Source organism: Gymnogyps californianus, chromosome 2 (genome assembly GCF_018139145.2).
Source record: "Gymnogyps californianus isolate 813 chromosome 2, ASM1813914v2, whole genome shotgun sequence".
Taxonomy (NCBI): domain Eukaryota; kingdom Metazoa; phylum Chordata; class Aves; order Accipitriformes; family Cathartidae; genus Gymnogyps; species Gymnogyps californianus.
In genome coordinates this window covers 14366763-14387226 of record NC_059472.1, presented here as the reverse complement: position 1 = coordinate 14387226, position 20464 = coordinate 14366763, and the positions used below count along the sequence as shown (strand labels likewise).

The window sequence follows — 20464 nt, the reverse complement described above, 5'->3', positions numbered from 1 at the left end:
GGCGCCCGCCGGGTCCAGCCGCTCCGAAAGCCGCGCCACACCATCCCCCCGCCCTCGCCGAGGCGGTGCCGGGCGGCGCGGGGAGGCGGTGAGGCGGGAGCCGGCGGCGCGCGCACGCTAGGTTGATTCTTTGGTTGTCTGCCATGCGCCCGGCCGTGGCCGGCGGGGCGGGCGGCAACACCTCGGGGTTACACTGAGAGGAATCGCTCTCCTCAGCGGCAGCCGGTTCCCGCCCGGTGAGGCCCGGCCCAGCCCGGACGAGTGCGGCTCCTCCGCCGGGTCTGATCCGGGACAAACCTCCCGATTTCTGTCCGGCTGTGCTAGAGCCAGGCGAGGCTGCAATAAAAAAATCTCTATGCCGATAAAAATCCACAAAATGCCCTAAATAAAGTAGATCTATCAAATACAACAAAAACTGGCCCAATATGGGAGCCCCTGCCCAGCTCTGACTGGGGCAGCATCCTCTAGGTATTTTCTTGACACCAGAGTGTGACAGCAAGGGTGGAGAGAGGGAGGCTGACCCTCCGAGCCGCCATTACGGGGCCTGGCCATGGCTGGGAAGACACGGGGCGAGGCAGCTGCAGGTGGGCACCCACCGGTGTCACCCACCCCTGCTCCTGCTGTCACGACAGCTGTGGGGACAGTCTGACCGAGGGCAAGTATCTGCCAGCTCTCGTCACCACATGATCCCTTAGGAAAGGGATTGCACAGCCCCCATGGAGGGGTTTGTCTCCCCGTGACTCAGGGCCCAGCTGGGCTTTTTGCTGTGGCCTGACCTGGGCTCTGTCTGCTTGAGGAAGCTGTGAGGAAGTGCTTGAGCTAAAGCCATGACAGAGATGAGTAAAAACCACAGGCAAGCGTGATTATTGCAATGGACATGGTCCACAGCTCAGAGATTCAAGAGGAAGTCTATTGACATCCTTAAACCATAAGAAAAAAAAACGAAATCAGAGGCTCAGAAGACAGCAGCTCAGTACCACTGGGAGTCAGTCCTCTGCAAGGAGCAGCACAGGATGCCTCTTCCCTGCCTTGTCCAGGACGGCCGGTTCCCCAAACGCTCACTGAGGTCTTGCTGGGGGGCATATTAACGCTTGGCCTAGTAGCATGTTAGTCCTAGCTGTCTGCTGTGTGCAGCTAACAAATAATTACTTTGTGCTCCTAAGTTGTGTATAACCGCTTGCAGAGTCTCTCTGTGTTTGGTATAAGCCTGCACTAAATGGCCCAGATAAGGAGGTCATACCACGTTAGTGTTGGAACCAGAAGCAGGAGCCGGTGGAGTGGAGCTGGCTCGGTTCGGTACCCAGCCTGGCAGAGAGCAACTGTTGTTATATGTGACTGAGTCAGGCATCTTCTGCCTTCAGAAGGTCCTTTGCCTGGGTGATGCCAGCGAGGCAATTGACCTTGGAGAAAACTTTGCCTGAAGTAATGAGGCAGTTACCTCTATCACGTGTGCAGTGGCTTGTTCAAAGACTCAGCCATCTATTATATTTTCATGTTTTATTTCAGTTATTGGAAGGTGGAAATACAGTCATTGTGTACGCAGGAAACCTGAGGCACTCTGACTTCGACTAGTTTCTACTAATGTGTAGGTGCAAACTGATATGTGTACAGCCTTATCTGAGACTGTTACTTTTTGCTTTAATGTAAATCCGTTCCTGCACACCTCTAAGGTAAACCAGAAGATCGCTGTCCTACCAAGTAAATGCTCACACAGTTACTAACGGTTTAAATAGCAGCTTAATTATGCTGTTTTAAATTTATACCTTAATTTGTGCAGTTTCCCAATGACCTTGCATGCCTGCTTCTTCTTTCTCCTTTTCATTCTGTGGAATAAAAGAAGAGATTCTGATATAGCCAAGGAACTTAATCCAATGCATGAATTCATGGAGTTTGTATCTTAAGAGCTCTGCTACGTAACAGAAACCCAATGGGAAGAAAATCACTGAATGCTATTCAGGAGTTGGCACTGATCTGTGGTCAGGAACATTTGTACTAGTTATTAATTTTTCCAACCAGTTTTGTTTATTCTGGTAGTTCTGGTTGTAGATGCTTTTTATCGTGTTTCCTAAGGAGCTGAAACGTATACGCTTGTGCTGCCTGCCATCTTTCTCTGCCTGTCCCTCACTTACCACTCTGGAAGTTGCTGTTCAAGTTCAGGCAAATTTGGCAGGTAAAGTTCCTAAAAGTTTTGTGGAAATCAGTGGCTGGACAATATATTGGAGCCCCTACTTAGGGGAAAGCAGCTCTGATCCATTCTGAGAGGCAGCCGCCAACTGGCCTATCAGCAAAAACATGGACATAAATCTGTAGGAAACATGTCTCGTTTCTCCGGAAACAACTTGTATTATGTTTCTGTTTTCACTGAGAATGCTTTAGAGCAGTGACCTAACCGACAAAAACTGGTTTGTGTAGGAACTCATGAAGTTAGTTTCTTGAAACGCAGCTGAACCATTTAATGAATTTGGATTGCAGAGAAAATGAGGAGATGCTGAACTATCAATGTTGCTGTCAATGTATAAGGAAATGCATGCTATGGCAAGGGAGCTTGGTAGGATCCTGAAATTATTTTATAATGATGCTGTGAGATTATTTATTTGCTCTGGAGTTGCTGTAGCATAAATGAGTGCTGTTTTCACTTTGAGCTGGTATGGTGGGCTGAAACTGTCAGGGTTCAGGAGCATGTAACATCATGGTACAAGCAGAGCTGAAACTCTCCTGTAGCAGAATAGAAGAAAGAGCTGAGGAAGCAACTAATTCAGCCATCCCAACTTAACAGATCACCAATTGAAGTCAGTCCCCCAAGGTGCACATTTGAGGCTTTAAGTGACTGCTGTGAGTGTACAGCTGAGAGGTACACCCCTCTTTTAACAGGTCTCAGTATAAGGGAGAAGTAGACTGAACCGCTAAATAGCCTGCATCCTCAGCTGGGCTGGGGAGGAGAGGCAGGAATGAAGTCAAGTCTCAAGAAAGATAAGCTTTGGTGTAGTTTTTCAATTGACTAATGTTAATGGAAATTAGTGTTAACGGAATCTGGTTGACTAACGTTGAGTGAAGTTAGCAAAACAGAAAATGGATTGTTGAAGATTATTATAGTCTTGCCTTTGAAGTTCCTGGCCCTGTATAATGTTTCCCAGGACTCAAACATCAAGGATGTGAACAGCAAAATAAATGAAGGGCAGCTGTGACAAATCAAAGAAAGGAAGTTCAAATAACTCCAAAGCTCCACAACTAAGACATAAAACAATGAACCGCAAGATAACATAACACATGTTATAAAAGTGCACATTACCAGTGTCAGGCTGTAGTCATCAGGCAGCACGTTAGGAGGATAACTTTCCAGGTGTGATTTCAATTCAAGTGCTTGGGAGCTCTACAGTAAAATGTGGTGAGAAAATTGGGCTACATGAAATAGGGTGTTTAAATGTCAAAGAAAGATGTACACACTAGAAACTTCTGAATGTCCTTCAAAGCACAACATAGGTAGCTGTGAAAATGAAAAGATAATAAAGCCAGCACTGGAAAAACTGGCACAGTGCCGAAGTTGAATTCCCTAACACGTTATCAGCCTGGCGATAGTTATACAATTCACAGGTACAGTTCTTGGAGATTATTCCACAAGAGAGGCTCAGTTTGATTAAAGCCTCACAAAACTTAGTTCAAGGATTAATTTTTTCAGCTGAAATGCCATCTGCAATGTTTAAAATTAGCATGTATGTTACATTTTCACCCATTAAATGACAGTTTCTCATTGTCTAGAAATACCTGTCAGTGGACGTGCCCATTGTGCTTCAACGCAGAAGGTGACCATGGCAGCTGGGCCTGTAGGTGTGACGAGTTAAGAGCACAAGAGCTCTGAATGCTGTTTCAGCATGTCGCAGACTCCTGTGAGACACTGGGAGAATAACTCTCTGCAATGAATGTGCTACATTTCCTTCCTAGGAAAACAAGAAAGAAAAAAAAAAAAACAGAAAATATAATGATGCCGTTGTATAAATCCATGGTGCACACATATCTTGAACAATGATTGTCTAGTCTGTCTCAAATGTCAGAACTGGGGAATACCGCTGAAATGAACAGAAAGTTATAGATAACAGCAGAGAAGACCTTTCTATGCAACACATTGTGGAACTTGTGATATGTGGCAGAAGTCAGAATGAGTGTGATCCACAAAAGAGTTAGACAAATTCATAAAGGTTAGATGTGCTTGTCTCTGTTAATCACAATTCAGGTTTTAGTCATAGCTCAGGACCCTAAATAAACTCAGACCCCCTAAATCACCAGAGCACCCACTCTTCTGCTGTCCATTGGAGTTGGTTATTGTTAGACATATTTTTACTTTTTTTATTTATTTATTTTTAATGAATAGCTAAAAATAGCAAAGCAGTGGCTTGCATATTCTATGTTCCAGGCATTGATTAATTTGTGTTATCATGTCCGAGTAAAACTGCCATACCTGATGATGTCAGCCAGCAAAGCACCACTAAACAGGAGATAACGAGTCCAAGACTCAAACAGGGAAAATTTCAGCCATTTAGTAGAATACCCAGATAGCTCATTGCTACCTCAGATAACTGCTGTCTTGTCACTCTTAATAGGCCAACAGGGAGATGCAAAACAGTTATATTCAAATTAGGAGAAAATAAACAGTTGTAACCAAACCTAAATATCTGTGTAAACTCTACAATAGCGTGGAGTATCTCAGTGACATAAAATGGGTTCTGTGCTGGAAACAGTGGAGAAGAAACACTCAAGCACAAAGCTGGAGAGCACATGCCAAAATACCCAGGGCACAAACACCATCAACACAGTTAGGAAATTATTTTGAGGATTTCACAGTACACAGTTGTGACAAACAAGAACCCAGATGCCCAATGCTTATGAGACAACTAGTGCTTAGATACCCGTTTCGTTGTTATGTCATTTCTCTGCAAGGACAACATATGTAATTGCAAACAAAGCCAGAGGATCGGTCATGCCACACTGATCTCATTCATGATAAGGTGGGATAAACCTGAACAAGCTGGTACCCAGCCTACATTCATAGCTTCTCCCAGTCTCAGCCAGTCAGCCAGGACATTCTTAGCTACAGAGCGTGACCTCACAGTGTAAATGCTGGTGCAGGGAGTGGGAGGGGGCTGTAATTTCTGTTAACATTGGCATGAAAGAGCAGGACTTCTTTTTCAAGAATATATTAATTATAGGGACATGGTCCCTTTTAGATTTAGAGTATTTGACAGGTGTGCTTGTCATTTAATGCATGAGTACACCATGAAAATCTTTTGCTCCACCTACATTTTCTGGATAGATCTTCAGAGTGCTTCTACCACAGCAAAAATTGTAATTCAGACTCAGCTGATTTTGCTAGTTGGCAAAATTAACAGCGATACTTTACTGCGGGCCCTAAAATTTAATCATATAATACACCTGCTGCTAAAATTGTTTGAAACAGTGTTATCATTAGTATCTAGGAGATAAATGTCTATAGATAAGTGGAATGAAATGTGATTTTTAAAAAATACTGTGTAGAGTGTTTTGTAGCTAATTTCAAGGGCCAGTACAGAGACCTTATTAATAGTGACATACTAAGCATCTGTGTCATCTGGCAAGTTATCATATCATCTCACTTCTTGATTAACTAGTATCTGCATAGTCGTAACCTCAGGTTTTTTTGCAGTTAATGTGTTATTGGTTTTTGAGACATTGCTAGGGCTAAGCATTACAAGTATATCCCAGCAAACTACATACCTATAATATCTGTATGAATCTAAGATGAATAGATTAATGAATGTGAAAACCATAGCCATATTATGCAAAATATAAAAAAATCAGGAAGATGCATCAAATGTTCTATTTGTGAAGAGTGTACAATGGAGGAGTAGAGTGGTGCAGGAAAATGATAGTGAAAAGTAGCAGGATGAGAACTCAAATGAGGACCATGAAGAAGCCAATATAGGAAAAGCTCCTGTAACAAAAGGAGCAGAAGCCTTACAGAGGGAAAAATTAAAACAACCATACAAATGAGCACATCGTAAAAATTCTGTCCAAAAACCCCAATGTTGGCATGACCTATAAACTGCAGAACAAATACCTGATTCTGCTAAATTCTAGTTGTTTCTCTCGTTTTTGCTTGTAGGGCCTTCTAGTCTCACCCTCAGTTCTGTTGAATAATGAGATCGCAGGCTGTAACCATCCAAGAATTACCAGTTAGCTCGATTTTGTCATTCTCAACTTTCCTCCTGGTGCTGAAATGTTAGATGAGCAGGCAATCCCCTTCCCGTCCTGCTCCCCCGTATGCCTAGGAGTCCTAGTCCCATGTCCTTTTAGCTCCAAACCATCTGCTTGACATGAAAGTGCAAAAAACTCTGCAGACATCTCTGCAAGAAACGCTTTGTTCTGAAGATTTCCATCTACCCCCCTCATCAGGTATTACTGGGGCCTATGCCTAAAGCATGAATGTTCCTGTATCGATTATATTTTTGATATTTTTATTCTGTGTAGATCCTAACCATCTGTAGGTTTTTTCCTCCTGCTGCTGAATCCTAGAGCTTGTCATGAGGCCAAGCATTTTTCCATTGTAATCACCGTGTCAATGAGTAGCTGGAATTTTTTTCTTACAACTCTGTGAGTAATGATTAGTAGTGAGTATATCACAAGGGATATCAATGTCTTGAGATGCTGAACAATTTGACATCATGAGGTAAGCTATAACTGGACAACAGAAGTAACTTTCCATTCATCAGATGTTTTGGCCTCTTAGATCTGCAATGACTCTCAACTCAGAAAATAACTTCATTGCCTGCACAGTTAGGAGAGATCCTTGTCCTCTCATCTTCTCCCCTCTAGATGTTGGAAGCTGGGTCACCAGTTTTGGCATGGACCTTACCTAACAGAATTGCCTTTCCCTGGGAAGTTGTTCGGTAAGTAGATGATGAGGCTGCTCTCATCATGAACTGCTTGAAAAGAGATGCTGTGTGAGGCTTGAGGGGAGATACTGCCCTTCAAACCCTCTTTGGAGAGCTAAATGTATTGTCCCCCCAAATTTAACAATTTGAATGAGAGAAAAATCAAAGGCAATTAGGAAACTTAGAAATCTTTAATTAAAAATTCTATGCAAGTTCCATTCCTGGGGGAGTGGGCACTGGAGTCTGCCAGACTGGGTTATAGGAAAAGCACGGGTGTAGCCGATCCTATTCCATGGTGGGGATGTGCAGTAAGTGGGTCTCCTGAGATGCTTCCAGGCCAGTTTTCTATACTGACTTCTTTAAGAGTGACAGTTCGGAGGGCTTCTCTCCAGAGAGAGGAGTCAATGCAGACAGGGAGGAAAGGTCTCATCTCTCCGCTGGTTGCTGTGGAGACAGGCAGCATCCCATTGTGCAGACAGTGTAATACAGAGGGGAAAAGCTCTGTATTTGCTTTGAGGGACATCTCAAAGACAATTTATTCCTTCCACCTCCTACCTCAGTGTGGCTCTGTGGCTGCTATCTTCCTTCCAGCTTCTCTTCCCTTCCTGATTCTCTCCCCCTCTTTTCTTCAGCTCAAGTCCCACTTCTGTTCTTCATGGGACTCTCTTCTCCCCATTCCTTTTCCCTTCACAGCTCTTTCCTGTACCTTTTTATCCTCATTTCACCCCTCTTCCCTGGGTGAACACACCTTGGTGAAGTTTTCTTCCTGGATACAACTACTACAGACTGATTTTCTGATGCTTTTTTTCTACTGAGATGTTAAAAGCAGGACAGTGTTCCCACTACAGTTCATCCCTTGGCAATATTGTTACCAGATTCTGTATTTCAAGAGACTGGAATTTGTTCTGGTGAGAAAACCTTGCTATGTTTCTGCCTCATCCCAGTTGTGTCTGTTGGTGCCTCCTTCCACTAGTTCCTTTGGCACCCAGTTTCCCTAATGCAGAGCTGCAGCAAAACTCTTTCTCCATAAAGAATTCTGGTTCTCTGTAGCACCAAAAATACCTTCTCTTTAGTTCAATAAAGGGACGGCGTATCTAAGCATTTTGCTGTATCTCAGCGTAATGTGGTATCTATCTGATTTATTTTAGAAGCATGTTCTACTGAGTTTGCTCATTGCTTCAGCACTCTAAGAGAGCCATAAATATTTTGAGAACCCAGGAGGTCCCAGACAAACATTTCCTTGTAAGGTGCTTTCATAAAAGAGAATATTGACTTACTTACTGAGTATTTTACTGACTTTAGTTTTTCATTTTGACTAGATTGGGTAGTTATTTTGGTGTTCATTGTGGAGGGAAGTTAATGATGGAGTCAGGTATGTTTGTGTTTGTAATCCTGTGCAAAGATTATATTGTCTAAAGATTATTCCCTTATAAAATTACTCTTAGCTTAATTTAACAGTCTTTTTCTTTTGTCGAGCATCAGTTCACAACATTTTTCTAATAGGCATTTTCATACTTAAATTCTTGAAAGGACCACAGGGTGGCAGAGTGATTAAACACATATCTACTGGAAACAGTTTATTATGCAGACGTAAACAGGCAAGAGTTAGGAGAGCCAGAGTAGCTGCTGGTGGTGATTATCCCAGTGGAGCTGGGTGATGCCATCGGTTTGTAGCGTTTCTGACGTCTTGCAGCACTGGTGGCATAATTGCAACGTGCGGGGCCTGCCACCTGTGCCCCAGAGAGGCCTGTCAGCTGGAGAGGCAGCTTCGCTGGCGGGTGTTCCTCAGCCACGGGATGTCTCTGTGTGCCGCACAGCCTCACCTAACGACAGGATGTGATGTGGTTAAGGATGGAGACAACGCTGAAACCTCTGCTTTGTAGAGTACTGTTTCACAAAGACTGTTTTTCTTTATTAAAAGCCTCATCAATCATAGAGGAGTATGATTCTGTATCTCATGGCAGCAGCTGTTTGGCATCCTGTCAAACTGTTTGCATCTGTTCCTGCCACCAGAACCACATATCCACAGATATGTGCGCACTGCATGCTTGCACCCTCCACCTACCCCAAACTCCGGCTGTGCTGCTCACTCTAGGGCACGGAAGAGCCAGATCGCCTAAGGCAGAGTGTGCTCCATCACAGGCAGTGTGGGAAGTGCAACAGTCAACAGAAACTCAGGCTGAGAAGCAGGAATAGGTAGCAAAGGACTAGTAAGGAACAGTGTCTTAGACTGACTCTCAGCTCTTAGGTGTTGCCTCCCAAAGGAGAAAAAAAAAAGTGCCTGAGTGTTCAGGGCTGGTTACAGTGCAGAGTCAAACCATCAGTTCAAGCCACAGTGGTTTAAGCAAATCTTTTTATCTTGCAACCAGACATCAGAGCGCATTAACACAGATATAGCTGGGGGACAGCTTAAGACGCTGGCTTTTACCACTTAGCTAGTAGGTGTTGTCTTCACACTTGAGATGTGGTTTAGAAAGCAGTTCCTTTTCAGCTCTTAGTCACACTTCCCAGCTGACTCACGCCTCCCAGCCCGTGCACTAAGCTGGGTACTACAAGAGTCCCGGACTACAACCTGGGCTAAACATATGACGTAGACATAGCTTACGCTGAATGAGTTCATAATTGCTATCAGTTAAATGCAGAATAAAATAAAGAGAAAACAAACCAAAAAACCTACTGGAAATACATAGGAAATCTTGAAAGATTAAGTTTTCTGCCAGTTTTACAGGTGCTTTTTGACAGGTAAATATTTTTGTGATGCTCAAAATTAGAAATTATTACAAAACTACTGAATATATGAAATCAGAGAAAATAGAAAATGTTCCAGGTATAGTAGATAAATAGAGGGACTCGAGTGTATAGAACAAATTGCATCAGTGGCATTGGGTAGTGCAAAATGCTGGTTTAGCAGACCATACTGTCAACTTGAGTTATTGGGTCTGCTGGTCTGATGTGAATTTCTGGTCTTTTTTCTTATTGAAGCTGTTTGTTTCCATAAAATATTTATCTGTTCACAGGAGCAAGCACTAAAACATGTACCTATCTCCTGGTCCTGCTTTAGCCGTCAGTCTGCACAAGAATCTCACTGTCTCTGGCCCAGTGAGTGTTTCAACATTTAACACAAAATGGAAAAGCTGAGTAAGGACAGGCTTAGAAAGCCCCTTTCAGATTGTCTCTGCATATCTCAGGATCAAAGTGCCTTTTTCTCTGCACTTCAGCTCACTATTACAACGATTACTAGGTCAGTGCCAGATGAAATGTAAGAATCTAAACAGATATGGGTCTCACTCTAGTGCTGAAATGTTGACAGATTGTGATAAATTCCTCCTGCTATCTCACCATGGTGGCTTTTGCAGGAACTTGGATGTTATAATAGAAAAAGAGAAGTTTAAAACATACCTTTTTTTTTGCTGAAAACTTACTAACTTTTCCTGTGGTTTATCACAAGACTAAAATTAGCTTGGCCAGATGCATTCAGTCCTTTGAATCACACAAGCACTGATTCTTCTGACGGGTTCCTAGCAGACAACTTAAATTGTTCGAACTTAGAGCAGCAAATGAGCAGCAATGAATGTAATCTGTGCACTGCCAAGAATGGGAAACTCTATTGTATGTAGCCTGAAAAGAGGAGGGGAGACTGGACAATACCTGGTAGTTCCTCTGGTTGCCCTTGCCAGGCCCCTAGTGCTAAGGAAGTGAACCAGTTGAAACACAAAGACAAGTGAGCTCTCTTTGCAAATAAGCATGGGAATATAGAAAAAAACCCACACTCATTTTCCACGAGTGTTGCAAGAACTACTTAAATGAAAGGCCAACTTAAAAACCAAAAACCTATTCTGAATTTGTCTTCCTCAGTAAGAGAGGGACCAAGTATTTCTAAATTTGATGTTTACATAATGCTGGCTCTTACACAAAAGATGTTAGGAAAAACAAAGCTGTTAACCCATCGAACAGCTCACCTGCTAATGCATTTTCTCCCTGAAGTGCTTCACCATCTTTTGCATGAGGTGATCAATGCCTTAATGATTTGTCTGTCATTTTCCTGTTTAAAAAGCTCTAGTCATCCCAGCAAGGGAAAGACAAACAACCTTATGTGGGACTCAGGAACAATGCTATAGGAGAAATGAGAAGTACACACATGAATATTGGTAATTTTTTCGTGTGAATGTCCCATGCTAAAATAAGCTTGTGGAAAATTAATTAGTGAGACTAAAGAACTAATTTATCAAATCTCAGGTTAATTTATCAAATCAAAATGTAGGCCACAGATGCAATATTTTTAAAGCTGTGAAAGCAATATTCTTAGTTCACTATGTAAACATTTAGCGTTTCACCACTTGAGCATTGACTCAATGAGATAAGAAAGTTTGTACAAATTACTAGAATGTTTTCTAAAACCAGTACTCTAATACAATGTCCCTATTCATGCATGATGTTCCGCAGAGCGTCATGACCTTGGGGGTTCAATTGTGTAGCCTAATACCTTACTGCATGCCAGAGAGCCTGCAGCGTCATCAGAAGTCACTGGAAGACACTTGAGCTTCCCCTCATGCCTGTGGTACCAACTCTCCACCAGACCTATGGGGCTCTTCTTACTCTCTTGATGTTGTGGAGGGTGAGTTTTAAAGTGTTCCTGGACTCCAGCTCAAAGATCTGTCATGCTCTTGGCTGAGGAATGCCTTACTGTTAGCTAGCTACCTTCATCTCACTTAACTCCAGCCATGCTAAGGCAAAATGCAAGTATGTATTCATATCTAAAATAGACACCCACTCCTAAAATCGATCCTATATCTATAAAAAAGAAATCAATCTACTTCCCGGAGGTTACCTCAGAGGGATGTCTCTCTCTCTTGCTGTCAGGATTTCAGACTCTGCACATGCTCTCCCACCTCTTAGAGGAGTGTCTTAGTCGTGGTTGTAAGCTGTAGTGTCCTGTCTTGTCAAGCTTGTCAAGTCTTGTCAAGCTGTAGTGTTTACAGTCCTAAGGTGTCCTCTCTCCCTGGCCCATTCCACGAATGAAATGAAGGCAGATTCTGTTTTTCTCCCTTTGCCATCCATGGATCTCTAGTGCTCTTCGAGACCCACAAAGGTGCTCATTAAAACGACTATACCGGGTTGAACCAAAGGTCCATCTAGTCCAGTATTCATCTCAGTGTCTATAAACAGGTGCTTAGGGAAGAGCAGGGAAAGCATATATGAAACGTCTTGCAAGTGCTTGCCTAGCTTCCAATTATTTTTAGAACAGAGAATTTCCTGAGCTGGATGTGGCTGCTGTCTGCTTAGTAACCCTCTGTAGATTTCTTTTCCAAGTACTTGTCCATTTTTTCCTTGACTCCAAGTCCATTCTTTTACATCCAGAGCCTCCTTTGGTAACAAATACCACAGGTCTACTATGGGCTGTGCAGAGAACCACCTTCTTCCCCTTGTCTGCAACCTGGTTACTACTGGGTTCACTTGATTCTCTCTTAGTTCTTCTCTTGGTCCTGAAACTATGGTCTTGGTCCTGAATCGATGACAATATTGCAAACACTTAAGCATATGCAATTTCCATGCACGCAGAGTATGTGCAGGCAGAAGTAAAGGCAATGAGTGGGCAATGAAGGTAATCTTAATTGCACGTGGTTGTAAAGGAAAACCATGGTTGGACCACTGCAGAAGATGCCTCCTGGACATTTTTTAAAAAAGGCTGGGTTTTTTTCCCCATCAAAAATGTTGACAAACAGTGCTCATGACCTTGCACTTTACTTCCCATTGCCAAGACTAAATGCTGAGAGAAATGCTCCTCTGCCCTCTCAAGAATTCTGCATCTGCTGTCGCCTGGAGAGAAAGAGGTGAGGTGGGCAGGGGACCAATGGCCGAAAATAACCCCTGGGTAGCAGATGAGCAGAAATCCGGACGGCAAGAGGGCAGCAGCAGTTTTTGAGGGTGCAAATCCGGACCAAGAGCTCCCTCTCTGCCCCCCCCCCCCCCGTATCGCTAAGGATAACTGCCAAGGCGCAGCGCGCACTACCTGCGCGGGCGGCAGCAGCATCCCACCAGGCCCGGCAGCCCAGCGCCCACCGGTGCGCACCCGCGCAGCCGGCCCGGCTTCTCCCGAGCGCGCCGTTCCTCCGGTCAGCCCCGCGTTGGAGGGAGGCCGCGGGGACTTCGCACCCGCGGGAGGGGAGCGCTGCGCTCCTCCGTGCGCGGCCGCCTTCTGCCTCCCCCCCGCCCCGGGGCAGGCGGGGAGGCGAGCGGCGGAGCTGCCCTCGCCGCAGCGGGGCCGGCGGGGGAGCCGAGGCGGCGGCGGCGGCCGCTTGGCTCGCAGCCCCCGGCGGGGAGCCGGCCCCCTTCCCGCGGGGGCAGGCAGCGCCGACCCTGCCGTGTGACAGCCGGGGGAGGACGCTGCTGCCTCGGCGAGGCTGGCTGCGGCTGCGGCTGCGGCGGCGGCTGCAGCCATGTGTTTCTCCGCCTGCCTGTGACACAATAACACGGGAAGCGGGGGGGGATCCGAGCCTGCCGAGGGGAAAAGTGACCTGCCCCGCTCAGGTGAGCCGAAGCGGCGCGGGGGGGCTGCCGCTGCCCCCCCACCCCCGGCGACAAGCTCTGCAGCCGCCGGGGCCGGGCGGGAGGCGCCCCTCGGAGCTGGCAGCGGGGGCAGCGCGGGGGGCGGGGGGGGGGCGGCGGGTCCCCGGTCCCCCCTCACCCGGCGGTGCTGTGCCCGCAGGCCGGCGGCGATGGAGGAGGGCATGAGCAGCATGCAGCAGAAAGCGGCGGAGCTGGAGCACATGGCCGAGGTCCTGCTCACCGGCGAGCAGCTCCGGTAAGCGGTGCCTTCCCCCCGTTTTGCCGGGGACACGTACCCGGGGGTCAACAGCAGCCCCCCTGAAGGCGGGAGGGGGATCTGCGGGGCGGAGGGCGAGGATCTGTTCCCTCGGGCTTTCCTTGCACCGGAGCACCTGCCCCGCTTCCAGCGCGTCCCCGGGCTCCGGCCCCGCTTTCCGCAGCGAGGAGGAGGAAGAGGAGGAGGAGGAGGTGGGGAGGTGGCAGCCGGCGCTGCGAGCCCGGGGAGGTAAGGCACTGCCTCGGGGGTCTTGTGCCCCGGGCACCTTTGCTCCCCTGCGTGGGACAGGAGGGGTCTGGGGGAAAGGCTGCTGCATCGCTAGAGGGATCAAGCGATGCAGAAGGAGAGTTGCATCTTTAAAGATTAAAGAAACCCAAAGAAACCATAAGCAATAAAGTGTTTCAGCACTCCAGTGAGCAATAAGCAGAGCACAGGGAACCGCTCCTGCACAAACCCCATGTGCTCGCCAGCTCTCGCAGCCGTGCCGGGCAGTGACCCTGCAGAGGTGCTCCTTATTCGAAGGGCTTGTTTTTATTTTGCATCAGCTGGTCCCAGCAGATGGAAGGGGATCCCTACTGTCAGTGCCAGCAGTAATTAACAGTGCTGTGTGAGTGGAGTTGTGTGCAGCACAGAAACCGTTAACAAAAATGCCTGACTCAGTTATTTTTTAATTTCTGTGATGTATTTAGTGTGCCATCTGTACCCATACACTACAGAGGAGAAAAAGAAATTTTAAGACTTTCAGCTTGTTGATGGAACATCTTGTGATTCAGGAAGAAAAATTCTATTATTATTGTGTGTTATATGTGTAACTAGAAAGAGATTGTAGAAATATTTTCCCACTAGTTTTTGCTTGAATTTTCTTTAAACTTTTTTCTTAAATGCCAGTCAAACACTGCAAAATGATAGAAATGTTGCTTGATTTGGGAGGTGCCATCATTGCTGCTGGTACAGACACTGACATTGTTACTGGTTGCATCCACATGGTAAGGACCGTTGACACCTTGTGATGCATACCAGTGATATCCATGTTTGGGGAGTAAATGTTGTTTTAGTGGTCTGGCTCCAGTACACACCAGTGTCTGCTCCAAGCTTGAGATTCCTCTTCAAAGTAGCCTGAAGTGAAACCCAGGGTGACAGGGTGCACCGGCACACCGGCTCTGTGTGGTGGACTTAGTGCAGAGTGGTTCATCCAAGTGTCTGATAAGAATCCTGCTGTTCCTAATTTATCTCACTAGAAGATGAAGATTCAAGGCTAATACAAAATTTCTATTAAGATCCCATTAATCTTTCTATATACCTCATAGCTAAATGTAAAAGCAAAAGCTTTGCAATCTTTCCCTAAGGAGAAGACTGAGGAAACTTCAACAAATCTGACACTTAGAATCAGCTCATTAGTCTCACAATCAAGGATGACATTTGTCATCTTATTTATTAAGGTAATGAAACATGGTGGATTTTTGGGCAGGATGATCTACAGATACAAAATTCCCCGTCCTGTGAAGTTACCTATGGACATCTCTTTGCAAATCGTAGGAAGTGGCCTAGATCTCCTTGGACTGTGGTTTCATGAACAACTCAGCCTGCATAATGTCTAGCTACTGCTGAACAGGGAGATCCGCTCTCCCTCTGACCCTTTTCCTACTCCCCACTCCCGGCTGTGTAGTCCCACCTCCTCCCTCGTGCCTGCTTGGATACTTCTTGCACCTTCCTGGGAGCAGATCCAATGTGGCGATCCGGCGAGTAGGTTAGTTTTCTGAGCTGCTGACTGCCAGAACCCGCAGAAGAAAGGTGGTGGGAATGTGGAGCCAGGAGCAGGAAGAGGAGGTAGTGGAGAAGCAGCAAGATCTCCCATTTTGGCAGCAGTGAGCTGTTGGGTCAGCTGGAACCGTCTTGTGAAACTGCACCCAAAATTGTCTCTCTTCCCCCGTTTTTTTGTTAGCTTTGTTCTGTTTCTCCTTCGGGATACTCTATGCAAAAGGGTTAGTTTTCTTCACTTTTCCAGACAATAAAAGCCACAAAATATGCGATAGAAAACTGGCCAGTAGACAAGTTTTAGCCAAGCCTGCATTTAAAGGTTCCCTTTTCCTGTCCAAAATAAGTGTATAATTGTTAAGGCTAAATGAAAACGTGGAGGGTTTTCAGGATCAAAGACAGGCTATCACCTCAGCAGCCTTTGGGGCAGGCAAGCAGATGATAGAAAACCAGCACACACATGCACTCAAGGAAACATACTGTACTCTATTCTTAGTGATGCTTACAAATGCAAGATAAGCCCCCAGCGGGAGTGATGCAGCCAGACAGGTGATGATGATGTGTGTATTTGGGTGAAAGTGCATGTGAGCAAGTGTTGCATACTGCAAGATGAACACATAACTTAGGACTAGAAGTGTAAGCCGAAACTGTGAGCATGGTGTTGCTTACACAAAACCAACCAAATGTAGGTATTTAAAGCACACTTGTACTAGACCAAACAGCATGTGTGTCTAAACTCAAATACTTATGAGAGTTGCTTGATTTAAATTCCTTACAAAGTTCCTACTGCCCATCTCGCCCCAGCCTCACGCGTTGCCTCATAGCCCCTGTTGCTGTGGCCTGTTTGTTGCACATCTGTCCCTCTCTGACAGGGACTTCTTCGTGCAGTGAGGGCTGAAGTCATCTGAGCAGCACCTTGGCAAGCCTGGCTTTGCGCACTGGCAGTGCCGGCGGTGGGGATGGAAGCCCTGTGCCCCCTTCCCCTCCCCAGGCAAGTGCAAGCTGGCTAGGGGAGGAAGAGGAGGAGGCCAAATAGTTTTTTCCTTCTCTTTTTTACTGTCCCCCGGTTGCTTGTGATCTGTGTTTCTCCTTTGCGAGGTCAGGAGCCTCTGCCCCGGTGTGTGCTATGTCAGCTGGCACCCAGGGAGCTGGCTGCTGGCACATGCTGGCTCCGGGCTTGCACCCACCAGCTTTGGTCTTGAGCAGTTTGTGGGAGATGAGGCCGTGATATAAATCCTCGTCCATGGGTGAGGTGATTTATGGAAAAAGAAACAGGATCTTGAGCTATATTTTAGCCAACATTGTAAATTTTTACCAGTAGTGTCCTTTGCCTCTATACCCAGTAGCTGGCTGAGCAAATACCTAACTTACTGTTGGTTAATAGAAACATACTTTTTAAAGTGAGGACTTCTGAAGTTTGGCTCTTGGCAAGCCTTTAAATGATCAGACTGACAGCCATGAAACAAAGCTGAAGATTTCAGCAGCGTGGCACTTCAAGACAGACCCTTTGGCAGCTTCTCGCTGCCATGCAGAAGACTAGGAGGAGCAAGGCGAGGGCTGCGATGGGCACGATCCAGCTGTGGGCTCTCCAGGCACCGACAGCCCTGCAAGGACAAACTTCTGGGGCTCTGGCTGCCTGACAGCTCCAACCACCCGAAAACCCAGCTCTTCCCTCTGTTCTGCTGCAATTTCAGAGACCCTATAGCTGTTCAGTGGTGAGCTCTTTCCTTTGAGGATGGCTGCAACAGAGCTGCTCTTAAAAAGCTCCATAAGTTACAAGTGATGAGTATGGACCTGTCTCCTGAAGAAACTGCGAGCTGTGCTCAAGAGGATGACGGGGCCTTCAGCTTTCTCAGGACTGGCAGAGCCCTTCGAAGCCTCCATCCCGCTATACCCCTGCCTGCAAACACCTGCCTGGGGGCAGCCCCGGGAAAGTGAATGTCCCTGAGCTTCCTCGGTCTCACTGGGTGTGCCTGAAGGAAGGTGTCACAGCCTTAGTGCTTTGGATAGTCATCGTTGGAAGCATGATAACGGGAACGTATAACGGCAGTACTGAAGTTGATAAGAATTTTATCAGAAGCAAAGCAATTCCAAGCTCATTTCCCTCCCGGTCGAAGGCAACAGGTTGTGCCCATTTCAGCATTGTTTGGCAGAAGGATTAAAGTATCTCTGGGTTTGAGCATTAACTTAGAGCTGATCTTGCCTCTGGCAACCAAAAGCAGTTTCAATGGGCATGTTTCGATATACATGCTGGCAGCCTGTCTTACAAGTCAGGGGTGTCTGACATCTTCCTTGTCTGCTAATTGTTTCTTGATGCCAGATTGTCACTGAAATGTGGTATATCTTCCAAGAGTCCCTCATTTCTTGCAGAAAACCTGCCTAGTCATTCAGGGTGTCTTCAGGCTTCAGTTGACCAAACAGCAATATTAAAAGAGCACCTTTTTTTTTTTTCCAAATCAGAAATTGCCATTGTATATATGGTGTAGTTCTCTGTAGTAGGTGTAACTTGAATGACATTTAATGTCTCTGCAGACTTTTGGATGTCTCTTTATCACCAGCCTTTACAAGAAGCAACACCTTTCCCAATTCACACTTCTGTTAAATAGTTGAGTAAATAATGAGGAAACTTGTTAGATGAGCCAGTGATTTTGATAGAATAGTTCTTATAATTCAGCATCTTCTTTCCTTCTGCTTAGGGAAATATGAAGCATGTTTCTTAGAGATTTTTCTGTCTTTCGGAAGAGACAAAATGCAAGATATGGTTCAACAGAAATTTGTATGCCTTTTTATCAGAGTTTGTGTATGAGTTTCATCTTACAAAAGAGGTTTTACATGGTAAACAGCTATACATTTTGAAGCTGCAAGACAAGTCAAAATCAGTTTTCACTGGTCTTCCAAAGGTCTCACTTCAGGAAGATTATCACTTTAAGAAAACTTCTTGACATATTGGAGTGCATAGCTTTCAGAGTCATTAACTTCTGAAGGATGATAGCACCTACAGGTCCATAAATTTTTTTCTTATTCTGAGCAATAGTCAACCTTTTTCACGGTGGTAGGGTTCAAAAGTTCATTGGTATTCTAAAGTGCAAAGAACTCAGGGCACATAACAATAACAGTTTCTAGAGAAATATAATCAAGAGAGCCGTAGCGTTAATGTATTGCTATAATATAGGAATATATTAACCATATAGTTACATAATTTATTAAATGCTATCAATGTGTTTGAAAGTGTAGCAACACTCTAGTGATGCGCTACTACAGCTGTGTAAGCTTATACACTAAAAGGAACATAAAGATTTAAGATACAGAATTGTCTAGGGGTCACTTCCTCTCAAGTCCAGGTCCTGACCGATCTTCAGATATTAAACAAATGTATATGCCATTTTTAGAGACAGAATTCATTAAGATGAGATTTTGTAATTTGCCTAAGCCAATCCAATATTGTACTTCCACCTAAAGAGATGATGTGTTTTTCTACCCCCTGCACCTTGTTCTTGCAACCTCCTTACTTCTCTGGCAGTGGTTGCATTTTCCTTAGCCAAGAGCTACTGACGGGCTCAAAACTAACCCTGAAAAAAATAGTTTTCAGTTGCCTCACTTGAGAAGGTTCTTGTCTGCTGTCTTCTTCAGGGTGGATAGGACACAGGAGATTGTATCATCAGATCTCTGTGGAACAGAGTGCTCCAGAACTCTCTGTCCAAATAATTTCACTTTCATTAATTTGTTTTCCAAAATCAAGCAATCAAAAAATTGGCAATATCTTCTCTGTGAGGTTCCACCAGAGTAACACACTGAAAGAAAAGGTTTCAAAGTAAAGGTTGGCAGAGCTGCAAAATGAAGTGCTCTGAAATCAAGAAGTTTCCCGCTAACCCTACCCTATCACAACACTTTCAATTATATATTTTAATTAATGTAAATTATTTTAATTTTATAAAAAGCATGTGTTTATCAAATTTATACGTTCATGTTTTCTAGAATCTTTGATACCTGATGTACCTTCTCATGTGTTTCAATCTTGCCCATTTGTACTAATTTTAATGACATCAAGTCCCATATGTATATATAAGCATGCATGCATGCATAGATACATATATATATATATATATGCATATATGCATATGATTCCTGGGCCAGGAATCTCAGTTTCTCATGTCCTTCAGTAAAGTTTGTGGCTATTCAACATTTCTAGAAATCAAGACGTAAGGCTTTTGTTTGCTCAGTTCTTTCCTTTAAGCTATGCCTTGTAATAATTCAGTCGTTCCCATCAGCAGCTTTCCTCAAGCACAACTCAGAGATCAAGTAGTTAACAACGCGTGTGCAAATAGTGATCGCTCTTTCGCTAGGTACACAGGAAGGCGGATGTTGTACGAGTGCTGTATATTTTATGTATTCCATTCCAGATGGAGTCAATCATTAACTTTTGTCTCAGGTTAGCAGAGATCAGCAGGCAAGCAAAGGATCCTGAATGTGTGTAGCATGTGCAAGAGTATTTTTTATTTATTTTGCGTTAGAGGAGCTGCCCATGAACAGGTGAAGGAAACTGTTTTGATGTTGATGCTCGTGCAAGGAAGGCAGAATTAATGTGCCAAAAGCAATGTAGCTTTGCATTTACTACACGATCGCTGCTCCTGTGGGGGCAGTGGCCATAGGCTGGCACCATGACAGAGAAGTCCTCCTGTCACTTGTCATTATTATTTACTATTTGTGTAGCGATAGTGCCTAGGAATTCGAGCTATTTATCAAGTCCTGGCAGGGGTAGGCACTGTATGCTCTGAAGAAAAATAAAGCCCTTGCAACACAAATCTTGGCTGCAATTGGTAGCGGTTTCTGGCAGCAGTAGCAGGCTCTGGCCGGTGAGGGAGGGTCTGTGTGAAGCCGCCAGACTTGGGGAACCGAAGCGGGACTCTGTCGGGGTTGGGATTTCTGGTTTGGGAGGTCAGACACTGAGCCCAAGAGTGACATCCCAAAAGCGCAGAGAAGAATA

At 45.1% G+C, this 20464-nt stretch overlaps 1 protein-coding gene across 1 annotated transcript in view; it reads left to right on the top strand.

Moving 5' to 3' along the window:
* The first annotated feature begins 13381 nt into the window (after positions 1 to 13381).
* DEPTOR (DEP domain containing MTOR interacting protein) overlaps positions 13382 to 20464 on the top strand; it is an 82889-nt gene continuing 75806 nt past the window's right edge. Inside the window, exons 1-2 of the mRNA XM_050891446.1 lie at positions 13382 to 13430; positions 13609 to 13704. Coding sequence (XP_050747403.1) covers positions 13619 to 13704 — 86 coding nt within the window. The 5' untranslated portion in view covers positions 13382 to 13430; positions 13609 to 13618. The remainder of the gene's footprint in view (positions 13431 to 13608; positions 13705 to 20464) is intronic.